Consider the following 19845-nt stretch of genomic DNA (forward strand, 5'->3'; position numbering starts at 1 on the left):
GACAACTCAAGGAAGGAGATGGAAGGTCTTAAAACACAACACCTTCCCACATCCAGGCAAGGCAGGCATTTTTCTGTCTGGCACTTTTTTGCATGAAGTGGGAAGGCTTTGGGTATAAGTCTTGACAAAAACCCACCTAATTTTCAAGACCTTCCGCCTCCTTATTCCTCATCGTGAGCTCAGAAGATTCTATTTATTGTAAAGTAACTGAAACTGGGATAAGTTAAACAAAGGAAAATAAATTTAATCTATGTCTATAAAATGAATCAAGCTACTGCCACAAGACTATGCTGCATTGGTCTAGTATTGCAAAATGTTATCTATCATTGCTGAAAATACAATTATTATTTCTTTCATTAACGCAATTAATGATGCTTACCCTTCCTGGCTGTAATTTCACAGGCATTTCCATGAGCACCAGCAGGACATATGCATGAACACTGGGTGCCTGCAATGATTAAATCATTTCATTACTGATGTTAGACAATACATTTTCATTTTGTAGTCTGTACTGCAATTAACTGGTATCAAGCTGTATTACACAGATGATTGCAAGGAATAAGGCAACATGATTTGCATCCAATTGTGTTAATTATCATCAAGCATCCTAATTTGCTGTTCTCTTGGAAAATGGAAGGAATTGTTGAAGTAATCCACAAAACATGAATAGAAATGTAGGAGAATCCTATTATCACTTATAGAATCTAGTAAATGTTGACTCAGTCAGTTGTTGTAAAGCAATGGCTCACATTATAATATCTACTTTTAGGGAAATATGGTGAGATTTGCATTTTGATTTTAAGAAAGAGCTTTCACTATAATTAATGATGACTAATTATCAAGGAAAGAGCAGGCATTTCTGAGAATGTGGTATTATTCTTTGAATATTGCTTTTCATCAGAAGTGATGTTACCCCCTCCCAGTGATTTAATCTAAAAAAGTTCACTGTTTGTCACTGTAATAAAGGATTTTGTAATTATTTCTTTACATTGAAAAGAATTAAACAAAAATTATTATTGTTTAAGAATTATGTCTTCTATTGTCCACCAGCCACTGATTGTATTATACCTTTAAGAACAGCAACACCATTGTTTTGACATGGAGCACATCGACAGGAACTGGATTCCATCAGATACTCCTCGAGGGCTCGCCTCATGTTGGCTTTGATCCTACTGGCACTCTGAAATGTATCTGAAGTGATTAGCTCATAAAGAGGTACTGGCTGCAAAATAAAGAAAAAAAAGGGGAAATTATTAATAAAATTGCATTTCCTACCATATACAAAAATATGGTAAAGATGACAGAGCTAGGGGAAGTCACAGAGTGCTGGGAACCTAGCTTGCAACTATTATTTCCATTTAATAGAAATTTTGATCTTTGTGGGTGATTGGGATGTGCCACACAAGTGAGAGTGAGAGAAAAATAGAGGAGGAAATTTCCCACACTGAACTATTTATTCGGGCTGAAATTTACATTTTTTAGGCTGTCTCATTTTTGTCAAGTTCTACAAGGCCTAGTGGGTTTCTTTGCTGCATTTTACTAAATAACTCTCTTTAACTACCTACCCCGTCCTTATGGTATCCCTCTGGTCCAATTCTAGCACCATTCTACCATTTGTTGTACCTAGAAAAACTTGCCATTGCTGCAATATTCTAGAATAGACTAATGTCCTTGGTGCCAGCACCACCTTTAAGAGGTTTCTGTGCATCTGTATGAGTACTGTTAGTGCTGAGCTGCCATGGCATATTCCTTGGGTATGGCAGCAAAAGGACCTGGAATTCTGCTGGTCAAGATGACGCAGAGGCAGATATCTTCTTTTCTCATGACTGGCAGTGAAGGCCAAAACACCAGGTAAATCATGCCTGGTTTGAGGCTGCCACCTGGGTCAGTGTAGTCTCAGCCATCTGAGGAAATGCATGACAATGTAGGAAGACCTTCTTCACTCTCTCAGCATAAGTGCCGTTACTTTCTTTCTGATGCCTCACGCTTGCTTTGTCGCTACTACTGTAACCATTTCTCCACCAAAGCTCTACCAATTTCATGATTGCCTGCAACATCTTCCTTCACTCACTGTCCAATCCCCAACTCCAATAGCACTAACCCTGCATGTCCTCTGCACTGCATATTCATCCCCAAGGCTTCAGCTACACCAAAAGTAACAGCTGTGCAACCTGCTTCCATCTCCCTTAATACGTGCCTTAATATTCTAGGAGGAAATTAGCTCCCAATAGGGCAGTAGGAGTCAAGACTTGTGGTGGCTGTCCAACATTTAGCTCCTCAGCTACTGAGGAGAGAATTGTTTTCACTACTCCGAATGAATGACTAAGATGTCCAAGCCCCTTGACTGGTATTGGAGGCTGTTCTTCATTTACTGTGCCAGGATATCATAACAGATGTTTATCTCCCATGACTTGACTGGGGACTGTTGATAACCATGAGAAACTTCTCGGTTTTATATCTGCACTAAATAGCACAGTAATACAGCAGTGCTGTGAGATTGGTATCTCTGGCTGAGGGGCAAGGCACTGAAAGGCAAGGCAGAGATGTGATGAGCATCCTGGAAGGCTCAGATTGACTGAGCACAAATTTCTCCCTGAATAGACAACTCACCACTACTGAATGATAATCTTGCTTCAATGCATGAAAATTACTTGAAAATGCAACATGTTGTTCCCAATGTTGAGATTGGCTTTGCTTGATTTCTTATGTGATTCCCCCATTTTTATCAACATAGCTCATGCCATTCAGGCCCCTATTACATTCTGCCATTAGTTTCTAATGTGAGTAGGGCTAAAGGGATAGTTTTGGTCAATGCTAGATATGGTTCGATTGGAATTTTAAAGGCACTGGTAAATCACAAATTGTCTGATTCTGATGTTACTTTGTCTGATTTTTGTGTAACAAAAAGAGATGTAATTTTTGTATTATTGAGCTAATAGCTAAAATTTATGGGGAAAGAGCAAAGTAGGGACTAATTGAATTGCTTTTCAAAGGCCTTTTCAACAGTAAATGGGTGTGTTTGACGACAACCCTTTTTTTCCTGCAGTGCACAGGAGGATGAGAGTAGAGAGGACAGGGACAGGATTTCAGGGTCACAGGAATGTGCTGGCATACAGCAAACTAGTTTGAAGTGTGTCTACTTCAACGCCAGAAGTATCCGAAATAAGGTAGGTGAGCTTGCAGCATAGCTACCTGGGACTTCGATGTTGTGGCCATTTTGGAGACATGGATAGAGCAGGATGAAGAATGGATTTTGCAGGTTCCAGAGTTTAGATCTTTCATTAAGAACAGGCAAGGTGGTAAAAGGGGGGGAGGTGTGACCTTGGTAGTCAAGGATAGTATAATGATGGCTGAAAGAACTTTTGACAAGGACCCATCTACTGAGGTAGTGTGGGCTGAGGTTAGAAACAGAAGAGGAACAGTCACACTGCTTGGAGCTTTTTATAGGCCTCCGCAGAGTTCCAGGGAGAGGATTGGCAAAATTATTCTGGGCAGGAGTGAAAGGAACAGGGTGGTCATTATGGGGGACTTTAACTTCCCCAACATTGACTGGAAATGCTATAACTCTAGTACATCGGATGGATCAGCTTTTGTCCAATGTGTACAGGAGGGTTTCCTGACACAGTATGTCGAAGGGCCGACAAGAGGGGAGGCCACATTGGATCTGATACTTGGTAATGAACCAGGCCAGGTGTTTGATTTAGTTGTAGCTGAGCACTTTGGAGAGACTGACCATAATTCAGTTATGTTTAGTTTAACGATGGAAAGGGATAGATACATGCCACACGTCAAGAGTTATCGATGGGGCAAGAGAAATTATAATGCGATTAGGCAAGAATTAGGATGCATAGAATGGGGTAGCAAAATGCAGGGGATGCACACAATGGAAATGGGGGGGCTGGTTTTAGGAACAAATATTGCGTGTCCTTGATAGGTATGTCCCTGTCAGGCAGGAAGGAAGTCATAAGGTAAGGAAACTGTGGTTTACTACAGAAATTGCATCTCTTGTTAAGCAGAAGAAGATGGCTTATGTGTTGATCAGGCAAGATGATACAGATGAGGCGATGGAGAGTTACAGATCAGCTAGGAAGGATTTAAAGAGAGAATTAAGACGAGCAAAGAGAGGACATGAGCAGTCTTTAGCAAATAGACTAAAGGAGAATCCTAAAGCTTTCTATAGGAATGTGAGGAATAAAAGGATGACTAGGGCAGGAATAGGCCCAGTCAAAGACAAAAGTGGGAAGTTGAGTGTGGACCCTGTGGAGATCGGTGGGGTGCTAAATGAGCATTTCTCATTATTTTTCACTCAGGAAAAGGAGAATATTGTAGAGGAGAAGAATGAAGTATGGGATATTAGACTAGAAAGGATCAAAGTTAATTGCGAACAGGTGCTATCAATTCAAGAAGGAGTGAAAGTAGACAAGTCCTCTGGGCCGGATGGGATTTATTTGAGGTTTCTCTGGGTAGCTAGGAAGGAGATAGCAGAGCCTTTGGCTTTGATATTTGAGTCGTCATTATCTACAGGTTTAGTACCAGAGGACTGGAGGATTGCAAATGTTGTGCCTTTGTTCAAGAAGGACAATAGAGCTAACCAGGTAATTATAGACCAACTTTCTGTTGTAGGAAAGTTTTGGAAAGGATTTTAAGAAATGAGATTTATAATCATCTAGCAAGCAACAACTTGATTGGAGATAGTCAGCAAGGTTTCGTCAAGGGCAGGTCATGTCTCACAACCCTCATTGAGGTTTTTGAGAAGGTGACCAAGTATGTAGATGAGGATAGGGCAGTTGACGTGGTATACATGGACTTCAGTGAAGCCTTTCACATGGTAGGCTGTTGGAGAAAATGCAGAGGCATGGAATTGAGGGTGAGTTAGCAGTTTGAATTAGAAACTGGCTTTCTGAAAGAAGGCAGTGAGTGGTGGTTGATGGAGAATATTCAGCCTGAAGTCTGGTTACTAGTGGTGTGCCACAAGGATCTGTTTTGGGACCACTATTGTTTGTCATTTTTATAAATGACTTAGACGCAGGCATAGGTGGATGGATTAGTAAATTTGCAGATGACACTAAAGTAGGTGGAGTAGTGGGCAGTTTGGAAGAATGTTACAGGATGCAGGGGGACTTGGATAAACTGCAGAATTGGGCTGAGAGGTGGCAAATGGAGTTCAATGCAGCAAAATGTGAGGTGATGCGCTTTGGGAAGAATAACAGGAAGGCAGAATACTGGGTCAATGGAAAGATTCTTGGTAGTGTGGGTGTGCAGAGGGATCTTGGAGTCCACGTACATAGATCCCTAAAAGTTGCCTCCCAGGTTGATAGTGATGTTAAGAAGGCATATGGTGAGCTAGGTTTCATTAGGATTGAGTTCTGGAGCTGGAATATCATGCTGTAACTATACAAAACGCTATTGGAATATTGTGTACAGTTCTGGTCCCCATATTTCTGGAAGGAAGCATTAGAAAAGGTGCAGAGGAGATTGACCAGGATGTTGCCTGGTCTGGAGGGAAGGTCTTATGAGGAAAGTCTGAGAGACTTGGGTCTGTTCTCATTGGAAAGAAGAAGGCTAAGAGGGGATTTGATAGAGACATCGAAGATAATCAGAGGATTAGATAGGGTAGACAGTGCAAGTCTTTTTTCTAGAATGATGACGTCAGCTTATACCAGGGGGCATAACTACAAATTGAGGAGTGATAGATTTAAGACAGATGTCAGAGGCAGGTTCTTTACTCAGAGAGTGGTAAAGGTGTGGAATGCCCTACCTGCCAGTGTTGTCAACTCAGCCACATTATAGAGATTTAAACAATCCTTGAATAAGCACATGGATGATGATTGGATAGTGTATGGGGGAAGAGTTGAGATTAGTTCACAGGTCAGCACAACATCGAGGGCTGAAGGGCCTGTTCTATGCTGTATTGTGCTATGTTCTAACTTCTGAAGGTGACCTAAGGTTCAGAAGTAATAGCATTTTTCCTAAGGCTATGTTGTGCAAGAGAAGTGCTTGATGGCAGCACAATTCTAGAAGCAGGAAAAGAAATCTAACATCAAAACGGGATCTTGATCAGATGGGCCAATTGGCTGAGAATTACAGATTGAGATTAATTTAAATAAATGTGAGGTGCTACATTGTGGAAAGGCAAATTAGGGCAGGACTTCTACACTTAATTGTAAGGTTCTGGGAAGTTTTGTTGAACAAAGAGACCTTAAAGTGCAGATTCACAGTTCCATGAAAGTGGGGTTGCAGGTAGAGAGGTTAGTGAAGGATAGGCATTTGGTACACGTTCCTTTATTGGTCAGAGCATTGAGTATAGGAGTTGGGAGGTCATGTTGCAGCTGTACAGAACATTGGTTAGATTATTTCTGGAATATTGTGTGCAATTCTGGTCTCCCTCCTATAGGAAGGATGTTGTGAAGCTTGAAAGCATTCATAAAAGATTTACAAGGATGTTGCCAGGCTTGGAGGATTTGAGCTACAGGGAGAAGCTGAACAGGCTGAGACTGTTTTGCCTGGAGCATCGAAGGCTGAGGGGTGACCTCATAGAGGTTAATAAAATCATGAGGGGCGTGGATAGGATAAATATACAAGGTATTTTCCCTGGGGTGGGGGAGTCCAGAACTAGAGGGCATAGGTTTAAGATGAGAAGGGAAAGATTTAAAAGGGACCTAAGGGGCAAATATTTCACACAGAGGGTGGTATGTGTATGGAATGAGGTGTGAGATGAAATTGTGGAGGCTGGTACAATTATAACATTTAAAAGGCACAAAGATGGGTATATGAATAGGAAGGGTTTAGAAGGATATGGGTGAAGCACTGATAAATGGAACTAGATTACTTTAGGATATCTGGTCGGCATGGACGAGTTGGACCAAAGGGTCTGTTTCCGTGCCATACTTCTCTGTGACTGTACGACTCTAATTGATTGAATGACATAGTATCCCAAATCTCACACTCATGGGTGGAGAAAAGCTGTGCGATCTGAGATTGAATACAGTTGGCTCTTGGCATCTTCCCATGGAATGTTGCCTCAAGAGGGTCAAGTAATTGTACCCACAGAATCTGAAATATGTGCTAAAATGATAGAACCTATGAAAGTTTCCTGTGTACGGATGCACAATCATACTTAGTGGATATCTCAACTACATTGCCAGAAGTTGCACAACTTGTAACACATCATACCAGTGGCACATGTTAAACCTTGAGATAAACTTACAGTATTTCATGAAATATGAAGTGCCAAGAATGTCCACAGTCTGTGACAAAAGATTAAGAAGCACTGAGAGAAAAATGTCTCATTTCCAACTAAGTTTTGAATGATGAGACAAAATTCTCACTTGTGTGTGGCAAGAGATTTACTTTCATGGATTATCATTCATCGACAGCTTCATTGTTACATAATCTCATGTCATTAATACGCAGTCTGATTGCAAGTGTTTCAGTCAAGTTATAGTGATTTTGGTCTGGACAGGCCTGCAGTCATGAACGAGAGTCAAGACATATTGTTCTCATTGGAAGCACAAGTCTGTAGACAGTTACAAGTTATCAGCCAATTCTGAGGGATATTGGGACTGAGGGGCTCTGGTAACCTTACGGGCAACAACCAAATATTGCGGGCTTGGGTCTGAATAAAGTAAAGTTTGGGCAGAAACATGAGCTTTCTCCTGTGGTTTTTCAATAAAGCTTTTTCTGATGATGGCTTTCTGTACTTTGGGTGCAAGCTACATTAAATTTTGGATGGATTTAAATCAGGCAAATCAATCAATACATTGTATCAGTTAGACCAAACTTAGAAGCTTTTTATTAGGGCATTAAGAGGTATATATTAATAAACAAATTTATGGTTGAGCCAATACTCATGTCAGTGTGATTTTTGTGCTTTGTCAAATCCTAAAGTCTAAGAACTATTGTAAGGTGGAACAGGAATGGCTGACATAATCTGGTGAACCATTACAGGACTTTGACGTTAAGAATAAAATGCTGAACTGTGTCAATGGGCAAGAAACCCTCAAAGAAGGATCAAATATCCTCATATGTGTATGGCAAGGTCAAACGTTTCTGAGTGGTGTTGCTGGAAATGATGCAGTCTTGACCGTCTGCAGTAGAGGATTGCAGAGTGGACAAGCTGTAGCCAAAATAAGAAATCAAAGGAAAAGGCAATTTGGTTACTGTGAGTGCATGGGCGAATTCAAATTCTGAAGGAAAAACATAAAAGGTGCAGGAGAACAACAGGAATTGGAGGACAGGGCAGCAGCTGGTGGGATGTTCTGAGTATTGAAAGACAGGTGAGGGAAATGCAGGTAAAAGCTATTATTAATGTAATAGAGTCCCTACAGCATGACGGCATTGAAAATAAAAGGGAGAGCAAAACTGAATGCAAGCTAAATGCCACAAAACTTGGAGAGGACAGCAAGGGCCAATGGACAACTGAAGAACATTAAGGTGGTTTCTAAGGTAACACAAGCGCATGAAGAGACTGACTACAGACCCTAGGATGAAGTCTGAAAGCTAACTCTAGCATTAACTAGTGATAGATATGGCTTGTCTCATGACAGCCAGAGAATTTGAAACAGACTAAGATGAGGAGGAAAAGGGTTCTGATGATGATGGCATATGGGCATCACTGGCTTGACCAGTATTCATTGCCCAATCCAAATTGCACACAGGACAGTTAAGAGTCAATAACATTGCTGTGGGTCTTGAGTCACATGCAGGCCAGACTAGGTAAGGATGATGTATTTCCTTTCCTAAAGGACATTAATGAACTAGATGGGTTTTACAACAATTGTCAATGGTTACATGGTAGACTAGATATTCATTCCAGATTTTAAATGAGTTCACATGTCAGCTGCTAGGGAGGGATTCAATGCCAAGTCCTCAGGACATTAGCTTGAGGTCTAGGTTACTAGTCAAATGACATCACCCCTAATGCCACAACCCCGGCCCCCTCCTATAAATCTAGTGGTGGATTTGTAAATACTGTAAGTGTCAACCATCTCCTAGGGAACCAGCAGCATCAAGTTTGATGTGTCACTTGTGACAGCAACTGTTGAACTCACCCCCATCATGCAGTGATTGAACAATGTTTCACTATCCTCACATGAACTCACAGTTACAAGAAATGCCAGCCAGTGTACCAAAGTTGAAGCATTGACGGCATGCCTCTGTTTATATTGATACAGGTGGAATTAACAACTGCACTGTGAATAAGATATAGAGACTGATCTTGTTGTCCCTAGACATGAAATTGTATCAGAGGTCATCAGCAGCCACAAAGACAGGAGGGCGTACTGCAAGTATTTCGATGGATGAAATTCTAATGTCTTTAGTGCACGATCATGAAAGCCTAGTCATGCAAGTTGAGCAAAACAGGAAGCTAGTGGGTGAGCAAACAGACGCTATTGCAAGTAGGTTATGTTTCAGCATATCAGAAAGCTCCTGGGAGAAATTTGGCTTGAGTGCAGCTGGGTCCTAAGGAATCATTGGCTGAGGAACCTCTAGTTAACAGTTTGCCACAGATCAGAGGATAGATGGAAACTTTGACCCCAAGGATGTGACAAATACAGAAGCAGGTGCTCCAATATAATTGTTTCTAGCTTAAAAGTCTGAGTGGAGGGAAGAGAATAAACAGTAGGGGAAGGTGCCTGATTTGACATATAATAGTTAGAGGAAGTTAGATTGGAAGATTCACATTGTGGGATCTAAATTCTAAAATGTGAACAATAAACAACAATCTTTCGGCTATATTTTCCATTTGTGTGGTTGGAGTATTCCAGCAGAGTATTTGCTGGATTTTGTGTCTCTGTGCTGTATTGTTCAGAATCTAACACTTGAGTGAATGTTGGAAGGGTCAGAAACAAGTTGTGTTGAGCTCTTGTGCCCAGATAGAGAGAGAGAGACTCTCTGTGTGTCTGTGTGTGTGTGAGAGAGAGAGTGAGAGCTAGATAGAGAGACTATCTTTGTCATTTTGATGTCTGTGGGTTTTGCAAGCCAATGTCTGTATCTCTTAAAAAGTTATTTCACCTCTAATGCTTTGTTTTTTACATAGTTTTAAAACAATTGGTTATTTAATGTGTTTCAGTAGCTGTTTTATTTTCCAATTAGATGCTGTAATTGAGAACGAAAGTGGGATAATACTGCTAAACCTCTCACCATAGAAATATAATTGTTCTTGCATCATTGTTGTGTTAAAAAGGTGGCAGCTCACCACCACCTTCTCAAGGGCAGCTAGCATTGCCAATAAATGCTGGCCAGCCAGTGATGCCCACATCCAATAGATATTTAAAAACACAAAATGGATTATTTAGTAAATGTTGTTCAATCTCAGAATCATATCTAAGGTTGGACATGTTGTCAGTTTTAAAAGCAGTGGCTGGTTGGGTGCAGTCAGTTCCTTGCATGAAGTGAATAGCTGAGGATTCTTTCACATTTGCAAAGATTGTAAACAACTTGCATATTGATAGCAGTATCATGTCCCTGTGTTCATTTGACATTGCAAGCCTCTTCACCACTCAGAAAAGGTAGGTATCTGCACTGTAGGTTTATACCATGGCAATCCAGATCAACCAGTACTATTGAGTCAGTATTCACTCAGCAACTCACTCAGTTGAATCAGTTTCAATGACACCATGTGGGCCCAAATAAATAATATTGCCATGGTATTCTAATGAGGCTGAGCTCTCGTAAATAGTTTTGTTGGGTTATATGAGAAAGTGTCATTCAATGGAGTGACACATAAACTCCTCCCTTCACATCTTCTGATAAATACATGTTACAGTTGCTATATTTATATCCACAGTTACATATAAGAATTTCCTTGTATGTCTGAAAGGGCTCCATCCTGCGCTCAAATTCATTTTTAACTCCAGTCCAACACTGGCACCTCCACATCTTTGAAATGGAACAGTCAAATGAGCTTCCCTGCCTTGATGACTTAGTTGAAAAACTGGCCATAGGGTTCTGTACTACAAACCTATTTTCATTGATTAATAAATGTAGTGGGATTCCTATTGTACAATGTCCTGTATGATTCACATTATAGGCAACTTCTCAAATAGCATCCATGCCATTCATTCATTGTGCACATTTGATGCTGAAATGAGGCACATCAACACCTGTGGGATAATGGCTATCCTCAGATCATTTCTGTGTCTATTGTGCAAAGGTAGAAACAGGCCTAAGACTTCCTTGGATTGGAAGGATTAAGCATCCCAAACTTTGGACAACAGGTGAAGGTAGCTTTCATGGTGCAACTACACAATATTGAAACCAGTGGTGTTCACCACTAACAAGATGTTTCTGTCAGACTAAAGATACATTCTGCTTAGAACGTAAATGAGTAATGTGATATATGAGTTTCGGTGCCAATGAGATGCAAAGTAGATGGGCCATATGTCCCAAAGATTGGCATATCATACCAAACAGCTTATCCCTTTAGCTGCTCACAACAAGCAAGGCAATGACCACACTTAATCAGTCAATGAATGCAAACGTCACAACACAATGTTCAACATTAGTTGTGATTCCATGCTTAAATGACATTTGCTAAATAATTCTGAGTATGCAAATTTCACAGACAACAAATATAGAATTTGTAGTTGTGTTTGCAGTTTTGTACACTTGTGCATGCATGGGAAGAAACTAAAAAAGAGACTTGAACTTAGCAGAATGAAAGAACTTGCGTACGCACAGGCATCTGTTTTAATTCAATAAAATAGATGACAGACATTTTTGATTCATTTTTCAGCACAATGCCTTGACTAATCAGAATCAATTAAAATTTAAACATAACTTGGCAGTTGACTGTCAGTCATCACTAACTGTTGCATTCTTGATGGCAATGCTTCTACCTCCTCTCTTACAGCATAAACATTGTTTTGCCTTCCTCTATCTTGATATTTTTTGCAATTGTCATGATGAGTGCAGATGAAAAGCCTTGACAAAATGTATATTTCTTCAGCTGTACTCAAGTCCTATAGTGTCAACCAACTATTTGTAAAAGTTCTTTCAGTAATTCTAATAATGAAAATATTACCTTAAATTTAATTATTTCTGGATTATACTCAACAGCATCTCCCCATTCCTGCATCAGCTCTACAGTTGGAAGCTGTTTGTGAGCAAGAGCAGTCACATGCTCACTTGCTCCACCTCTCACGAATATTATGAAATCTTCGGTGTATTTTGATCTGGAAATACCCTCTGGAGCAATGGATATACAATTAGAATTAATAATGAAGAAAAAAATTAATTGAAGCTGCCTATTCTGCCCTTTAATCCACCAGTTTTCACACCACTTCTCTAAAAATAAGCATTCACATTTGTGGAACATTTCTTTGTCTCGCACTCAAGTAGTCATTTTGCTTGAGTGTGAATACCCAGAATGTGGCTAAAGGGTTGGTGTGAGAATGAAGGGGTCTTTTTCATAGGACACTAATATTAGTCTAGGATAGGAAGAAACTATGCTGATGGAAGGTGCTTCACCTGAACTGGGATGGGACCATTGTCTTAACTGAATGGTTAAACAGGAAAGTGGAAAAGACACTAAATTAACAGGAATCTGTAAGAAATGTAGCAAATGACAAAAAAGAACTACTGATGCTGAAAATCTGAAACAAAAACAGAAATTACTGGAGAATCTCAGCTAGTCTGGCAGCATCTATGGAGAGAAACTAAAATTAATATTTTGAATCCAATGATCATCTTCGGAAGTGTTCTTTAGGATCAAATCTGACTCCAAACTGCATTGGTCATGAAGCAGTGTACATGTTGTAGTTCAGATAGATTGATAAACAGCCTGCTAATTCTTTTAACACTTTCCCACTTTTCTCAACTGAGAAACAAAGCTTATGAGGAAAACAGAAGAAGGGCTCATGCCCGATTCTCCTGCTCCTTGGATGCTGCCTGACCTGCTGCGCTTTTCCAGCAACACATTTTCAGTTATGAGGAAAACAAACAAGCATACATCTATTAAATCTTTTGTGTTACTTAATAGCTTCCCTGGTTGTGATCAGCTACATCAGAAATTGAACTTGGGACTTTCCTGATCTGCATGATCCAGTACCAGTTTGTAGTGTGAATTTTCACAGTGAGCTACTAAAATTTCCCACTCGTTTGATAGTTATTAATGAGTTAAAATAAAATATATAGTGGACAAATGCCACATTAACTTTGTGAAAACCTATTATGTTAGAAGTACCTCCTTTAATGTTCAGAAGCCCACTGCAAGCTCCAGCATTGACGTCAACAGCAACATAGACTCCTTTAATGTTTGCCCCTACATTAAATCCTGCCTTTGCACAGTCTTTAGCATCATCCAATGTGTAACCTAAAGATTAAAAGAAGATAAATGCTGTCAGTCAATATTTGAATAATTTGTAATTAAGTTCATGGCCTGAATATTGTAGTAAGTAATGACGCAACAGTACTCAGTATTGACCTCAAAGATAGCTGATCTCTGTGACATGGATTTTGCCTTTTCCAACATTAGATTATGCTGCTGCAAGCTGAATTTCTAGCAGCAACACTGATGCCATCAGGAGACTAAAATCCAATCACAATGAGGACAGGTAGCAAACCAGGAAGAAGCGAGCACATTTATCACACATGTTTTATAATGTTACAGAAAATGAAAACATTAAACATAAAAGAAAATTTTGCCATTTAAAAGTTTTATAATTTTTATTACAGAATGCCATCTCACAATGTAAAATTAATTTTTCAGTGTCAGAGAAGTTGGTTGTTACTTAATATGCTGTTAAGTAGCTACAAGCCATGACTTTCTGAAGTGTTTATGTAGCTCGACTAACAGCACAACAAATGAAAATTTGCATCAATGCAAATGATTTCAAAAGATTTCTAACTGTGAGCATTTCAAAAACAGCACTTCATAGAGGAACATGAAATCACTGACATTAGCGTCTGGGTTTATGTGTTTAATTTTGCATATGAAAATGTTGTTGTTAGGATCCTAACAGTAATAAGAATTATTACAGACAATTCACTGTCATTATGACTACAAACTTCTTCCCTATGATTTACAAGACTTTTGGAACATTATAAGGGCAATATAGTAAATATGTTACAATTATAAATATAATCATTCTGTCTCCATTCATGTCCATCAATCATTAAGTCATTAGATGAATTCTCTCTATTTGATCCTCAGAGATTCTGATGGAAGTCCACCTTTAATCAAAATGACATTCCTTTCAAATCACTATAGATAATGTATCAACTCTTCCAGTGAAGCTTCTAGTTCCATTAACATTTTTACACATCAGAAAAATAAATGTATAAATAATGAATGGCTTTCATATGTGCATAGTAATTTGTGGATATGTGCATTCCTTCAAAGTTGAATCTTTATTCAATCTTTGGCCATTTTTCTCTTGGTTGTCTTTGAGCATAACTGCTCTAAACTTAGGTCATTGAGTTTCCTGAGCACATTCCATTACTCAACTAGATGACAGTTAACCTCACCTATACATTCTGCACTTTGGCAGAAAGAATAGAGGAGCTGAACATTATTTAAATGGAAAAAGACTGCAGAAAGTTACACATAGAGGGATTTGGGAGTCTTCATCATCACAATCACAAAAAGCTCGCATCAAAGTTCATTGGGTAATAGTGAAGGCAAATGGAATATTGGCCTTTATTTCAAAGGGAATGGAATATAAAAGTAAGGAAGTTCTGCTAAAACTACACAAGGCATTAGTCTGATCATAGCTAGAATACTGTGAACAGTTTTGAGACCCTTACTTAAGGAAAGAATTACTGGCATTGGAGGCAGTCCACAGAAGGCTCACCAGGTTGAAACCAGACATAGAGGGACTGTTTTATGAGTACATTTGGCCTATATTCATTGAAATATAGGAAAATGAGAGTCAACCCTATTGAGTTACACAAGATTCTTAGAGGACTGGACAAGGTACATGAGGACAGTTTGTCTCTCTAAGTGGGAAGATTGAGGATCAAGGGGCATTATCTCAGAATAAGAGATTATACATTTAATATAGTGATTAGGAAATATTTCTTCCCTCTGAGGTTTGTGAATCTGTGGGATTCTTTACCAAAGAAGGCTGGTGAGGCTGGGTCATTAACTATATTCAAAGCTGACACTGGCAGATTCTTAATCAGTGAGAGAATTAAGGGTTATGGCAGTAAAGCAGAAAAGTGAAACTGAACAATAGACAGTGTCTGTAATGACTTCAGCAAACTTTGATAAAATTCTGCATGGTTGACTGGTTAGTTAAGTTAGATCACATGGATCTGGGGGAGCTAGCCAATTGGATACAAAATTGGCATGAAGGTAGGAGTCAGAGGGTGGTGGAAGAGGGTTGTTTTTCAGATTTGAGGACTGTGAACAGTGGTGTGTCCCAAAAATCGGTGCTGGGACTATTGCTTTTCATCATTTATATAAATGACTTGGATGTGAATAAAGGAGGCATGGTCAGTAAGTTTGCAGATGACAATAAAATTGGAGGTGTAGTGTTCAGCAAAGAAGATTACCTCAAAGTTCAAGGGAACTTTGATCAGATAGGCCAATGGGCCAAGAAGTGACAGATGGATTTTAATTAAGCTAAAGGTGAGGTGTTTCATTTTGGTAAGGCAAACCAGGGCAGACTTATACACTTAATGGTAGAGCTCTGGGGAATATTGCTGAACAAAGAGAATGAGAGGTGCAGGTGCATAGTTCCTTGAAAGTGAGTCGCGGGTAGACAGTATAATGAAGAAGGTATTTGGTATGTTTGCCTTCATTGGTCAGAACATTGACTATAGGAGTTGGGGTGTCATGTTGTGGCTGTACAGGACATTGGTGAGATCACATTTAGAAAACAACGTACAATTCTGGTTGCCTCCAATAGGAAAGAGTTGAAAAGTATGGCACTAGAAGAGCACAGCAGGTCAGGCTGCATCCGAGGAAAGGGAGAATTGATGTTTCAGGCATAAGCCCTTTCTATAGTTGTTAAACTATAGAAGTTGTTAAACTTCAGAGGGTGCAGAAAATTTTTTTAAGGATGCTGGCAGGACTGGATGGTTTGAGTTAAAGGGAGACACTGAATAGTTTGGGGCTTTTTAACCTGCAGTATCGGAGGCTGAGTGGTGACCTTATAGAGGTTTATAAAATCATGAGGGGCATGGATAGAGTGAATAGCCAAGGTCTTTTCCCCAGGATAGGGCAATCCAAAACTAGAGGGCATAGGTTTAAGGTGAGAAGGGAAAGAATTTAAAAGGTTCCTGAGAGGTAACTTCTTTACGCAGAAGGTGGTGCATGTATGGAATGAGCTGCCTGAGGAAGTGGTGGAGATGGTTACAATTACCACACTTAAAGGCATCTAAATGGGTACATGAATAATAAGGGTTTAGAGGGACATGGCCAAATACTGGCAAATGGGATTAGGTCAAATTGGGATGTCTGGTCAGCATGGAGGAGTTGGTCTGAAGGGTCTGTTTCTATATGACTCTATGACTCCATCAAACATGATGATCTCATTGAACAACAGAACAGACTCAATGGGCTAAATGGTGAACTTCTGCTCTTATATCTTATGGTCTTATACTCATCTTTTTTGCATGTTTCTGTTACCATTTATTCATAATAATCTAGCAATCTTGATTTTTAAAATTTAAGTTGACTGATAATGCAGATTGTGAGCACAGAAAGTTCTAGATTTCCACTGTGGAAGAAAATTGTCCAGGTTTCTACTTTAAATGTCCTAGCTGCAATTTTAAGATCATATTCACTCCTTATGGAATCTCCAACTCATTTCGTGATATTTACCAGATTTCAACATTGGTGATTTCCTGCATTTGTTGGCTTTAGATTTTCAATCTCATATTTCAGTTGAAAAACAATCAACAAAGGGCCTATTGAAATTGAACACTGCACCTCTCCCTCCATCCATCATCCCCAGTAAATACAGACTCTGAAGCTAGGTTCTTCTTTACTGTCACTCATTGGACTTAGGCTGAGTAATTTCATCCATGTTTTTTCATTTCAATCAAGCAATCACAAAAATATAATAAGTTCCAGTGTACATTGCAAATGAACATTTCTGTGTGAAATGTACAATCCAAATGTTATTCTTATCTATGATCTTTTCAATCCAACCACAGGAAAATAGTTTGGAGGGAAACAGACAATCTTATTAATTCCAAAGCTGTTGTGTAATTACTTTTGGATCTTGAAGTCACACCTGTTTAGTTTGAATAAGAGTCCCATGCATTCATTGCAGGACTCCATAGATACATATATAAAAGATCAGAATTCTTCTTTAACTAAACTATATCATTCAGCTCTCTTAAGCTGCAAAGGAATACATTTTATCATCTTCCAGCAGCAATCCTCCAACAGTGAAGAAGCAAGCTTCTCTGGTACATTAGTGAAAATATGATTTTATCTTCATTTTAATATAGTTGGGCACAATTCGATGAGCTCAAAAAGAAAATCTAAACATGGAAATATCTACTGACATGGCAAAAATAAAAGAAAATTACTGCTGTCCTGACAGACTATCCATTGAAATTTATTTTCTTATGGATTCTGGAACACATAATTTTAAATGTGTTGATGTCAAAAGTTTATAGAAAATAAAGGAATGTATTAATAATGAATAATGGAATCCAAGATGCTGATTTCATGTTTTACTCAGGGCATTAAGTCTAAATCATTCCTGATATTTCCCGACATTCGGACTCATGTTTTAATTTTGGAAAACACTAATTTGATAATTGAAATTGAGTGATTAACCTGTGCATTTCCAAATGATAATCCTCTCCATTAGAAGAATTTTCAATGATTTGTCCTCTATCAAAGATATTCTTGATGATTACTTGGAGATGCCAGTGTTGGACTGGGGTGTACAAAGTTAAAAATCACACAACACCAGGTTATAGTCCAAAAGGTTTATTTGGAAACACTAGCTTTCGGAGCGCTGCTCCTTCATCAGGTGGTTGTGGAGTACAAGATCATAAGACACAGAATTTATAGCAAAACCTATATTCACACACACATCTACAATTGTGGGGTGAATTTGTGCTTGCAGAATTACATTGTATTTTACTCAAAAACTGCATGAATCCATGTAAGATTCTGTAAATCTTTTTTTTACAGAATCAGTCTGAACATTGTGGCACAGCCAGTTTCACACAGAGCACCTCACACCTTTAATGCATTATCTGGGCCGACATGACACCAATTGTTAAAGTTCACTTGAGAATGTAACTTTAAACAAATTCTGCGAATTACATATGGAAGAACTGAAACCAATATGTTCATTCTAGAAGATGAGAGACTTAACAAACAATCCAGGCCTTTTTTAATAAATAATTTCAGTTACATCACACTGTAAACTTTTGCTATAAATATGATCTTATACTCCACAACCACCTGATGAAGGAGCTGCACTCCGAAAGCTAGTGCTTCCAAATAAACCTGTTGGACTATAACCTGGTGTTGTGCGATTTTTAACTTTGATCATTACTGGTTGCCAAAATCTTACCAAAGAATAACAAGGAAGATCATGAGAAAATCCAATGCAGGTCTTTGCAATTTCCTTCAGCATAGCAATAGAGGAGCTTAAGGAACTGAGGTTATTACAGTTACTTTCTTCACCAACTCAGTTCTCATGGGGATGATGCATCATGTCAGGATAACCAAGTACGAGGAATCAAAGAGGATGCTTTCAAGAAATGGGACTTTTACTAAAGAACTGGAGTGTCAGAAACAAAATGACAGCACACATTCCTGAAATATGATTTTAGGCTCACACTTTTTCCTTGGTCTTCCCTAGGAATTACTGAATAACAGGAAATAGCCCCTTACAGCAGAACACTACCCTTATCAATAAGACAAATGTCTAGTTGTTTTCTAATGAACCTGTTCAGGTATGTTTTGGTACAATTCTGGAGCATATGAGATTAACCTGGGCTTTCTGGCTCAAAGGTTGGGACACTACTACTGCACCACAATAGCACTAAGATAAGTGCCTTTACACTTAACAATGCCTTAGTCCTCAAAATGAAAAACTGCAGTTCAATACTTCAGTGCATTAAAAAAAACATACCATCTTTCTGCATTTGCTCTTTGTTAACTGCCCAAATATATTCATATGTTCCGCCAAGTGTACCCTCACTCATGTAATGGGTTCCATAGTCCTTAAAGACGTCCCTGTATTCTCCATAACTGTACACTGTTGGCAGCTGCTTAATTCTTTGGAAAAAGTCATAATGGAGCATGAGTCCCCTAGGTTTGATCTTAAACCGAGCCACTTGGAGTGAGAATTGTGAATGAAACATTTTCTTTCTCTGAAAAGGAATCAGAATAAACAATGATTGGAGAAGATGAGTAGTGAATTTTTCAAATTGTGTCCACACCTGAGCACACTTGTGTATATGCAATAAATGTTTTATTACCAATGGGACCAGGAGAAAGCTGGTTAATTAAATATTCTGGATAATGAAGAGATCCACATAATCAATGTAAAAACAGACACTAAGTAATTGAAACATATTGCAGGGGATATACACATCATTGTTACTTAAAGTTTACATCACTTCAATAATATTGCAACTTTGCCTTAAGTAAAACTTACCAGCAGAGAGCTTTCTCACTCACACCCTCAACTGACTACTTGGACATCGCAGTTGATCGCAGTACTTGAGGAGAAATTGACTTGAAACTGAATCAACCGTTGATATTTTGTGTGGGCCATTTGATTGAACAGCAAGTATATTTACATTGTGATATATAAACTTAAAAACTATAACAATTGGACAGTATAATACAGTAAATTTGGCAGTATTTGATGTATATAATTTTTGCTGGTTTATCAAGAGTGCCGGTTCATAAGGTGC

General features: G+C 38.9%; 1 protein-coding gene across 1 annotated transcript in view; it reads right to left on the reverse strand.

Moving 5' to 3' along the window:
• LOC140479872 (complement component C8 beta chain-like) overlaps nt 1–19845 on the reverse strand; it is a 56752-nt gene that overhangs the window by 872 nt on the left and 36035 nt on the right. Inside the window, exons 7-11 of the mRNA XM_072574209.1 lie at nt 19056–19296; nt 13187–13315; nt 12026–12189; nt 1069–1222; nt 380–448 (exon numbers count right to left, since the gene is read on the reverse strand). Of these exons, the coding sequence (XP_072430310.1) occupies nt 380–448; nt 1069–1222; nt 12026–12189; nt 13187–13315; nt 19056–19296 (757 nt within the window). The remainder of the gene's footprint in view (nt 1–379; nt 449–1068; nt 1223–12025; nt 12190–13186; nt 13316–19055; nt 19297–19845) is intronic.

This window comes from Chiloscyllium punctatum, chromosome 7, assembly GCF_047496795.1.
Source record: "Chiloscyllium punctatum isolate Juve2018m chromosome 7, sChiPun1.3, whole genome shotgun sequence".
In the NCBI taxonomy this organism is placed as follows: Eukaryota; Metazoa; Chordata; class Chondrichthyes; order Orectolobiformes; family Hemiscylliidae; genus Chiloscyllium; species Chiloscyllium punctatum.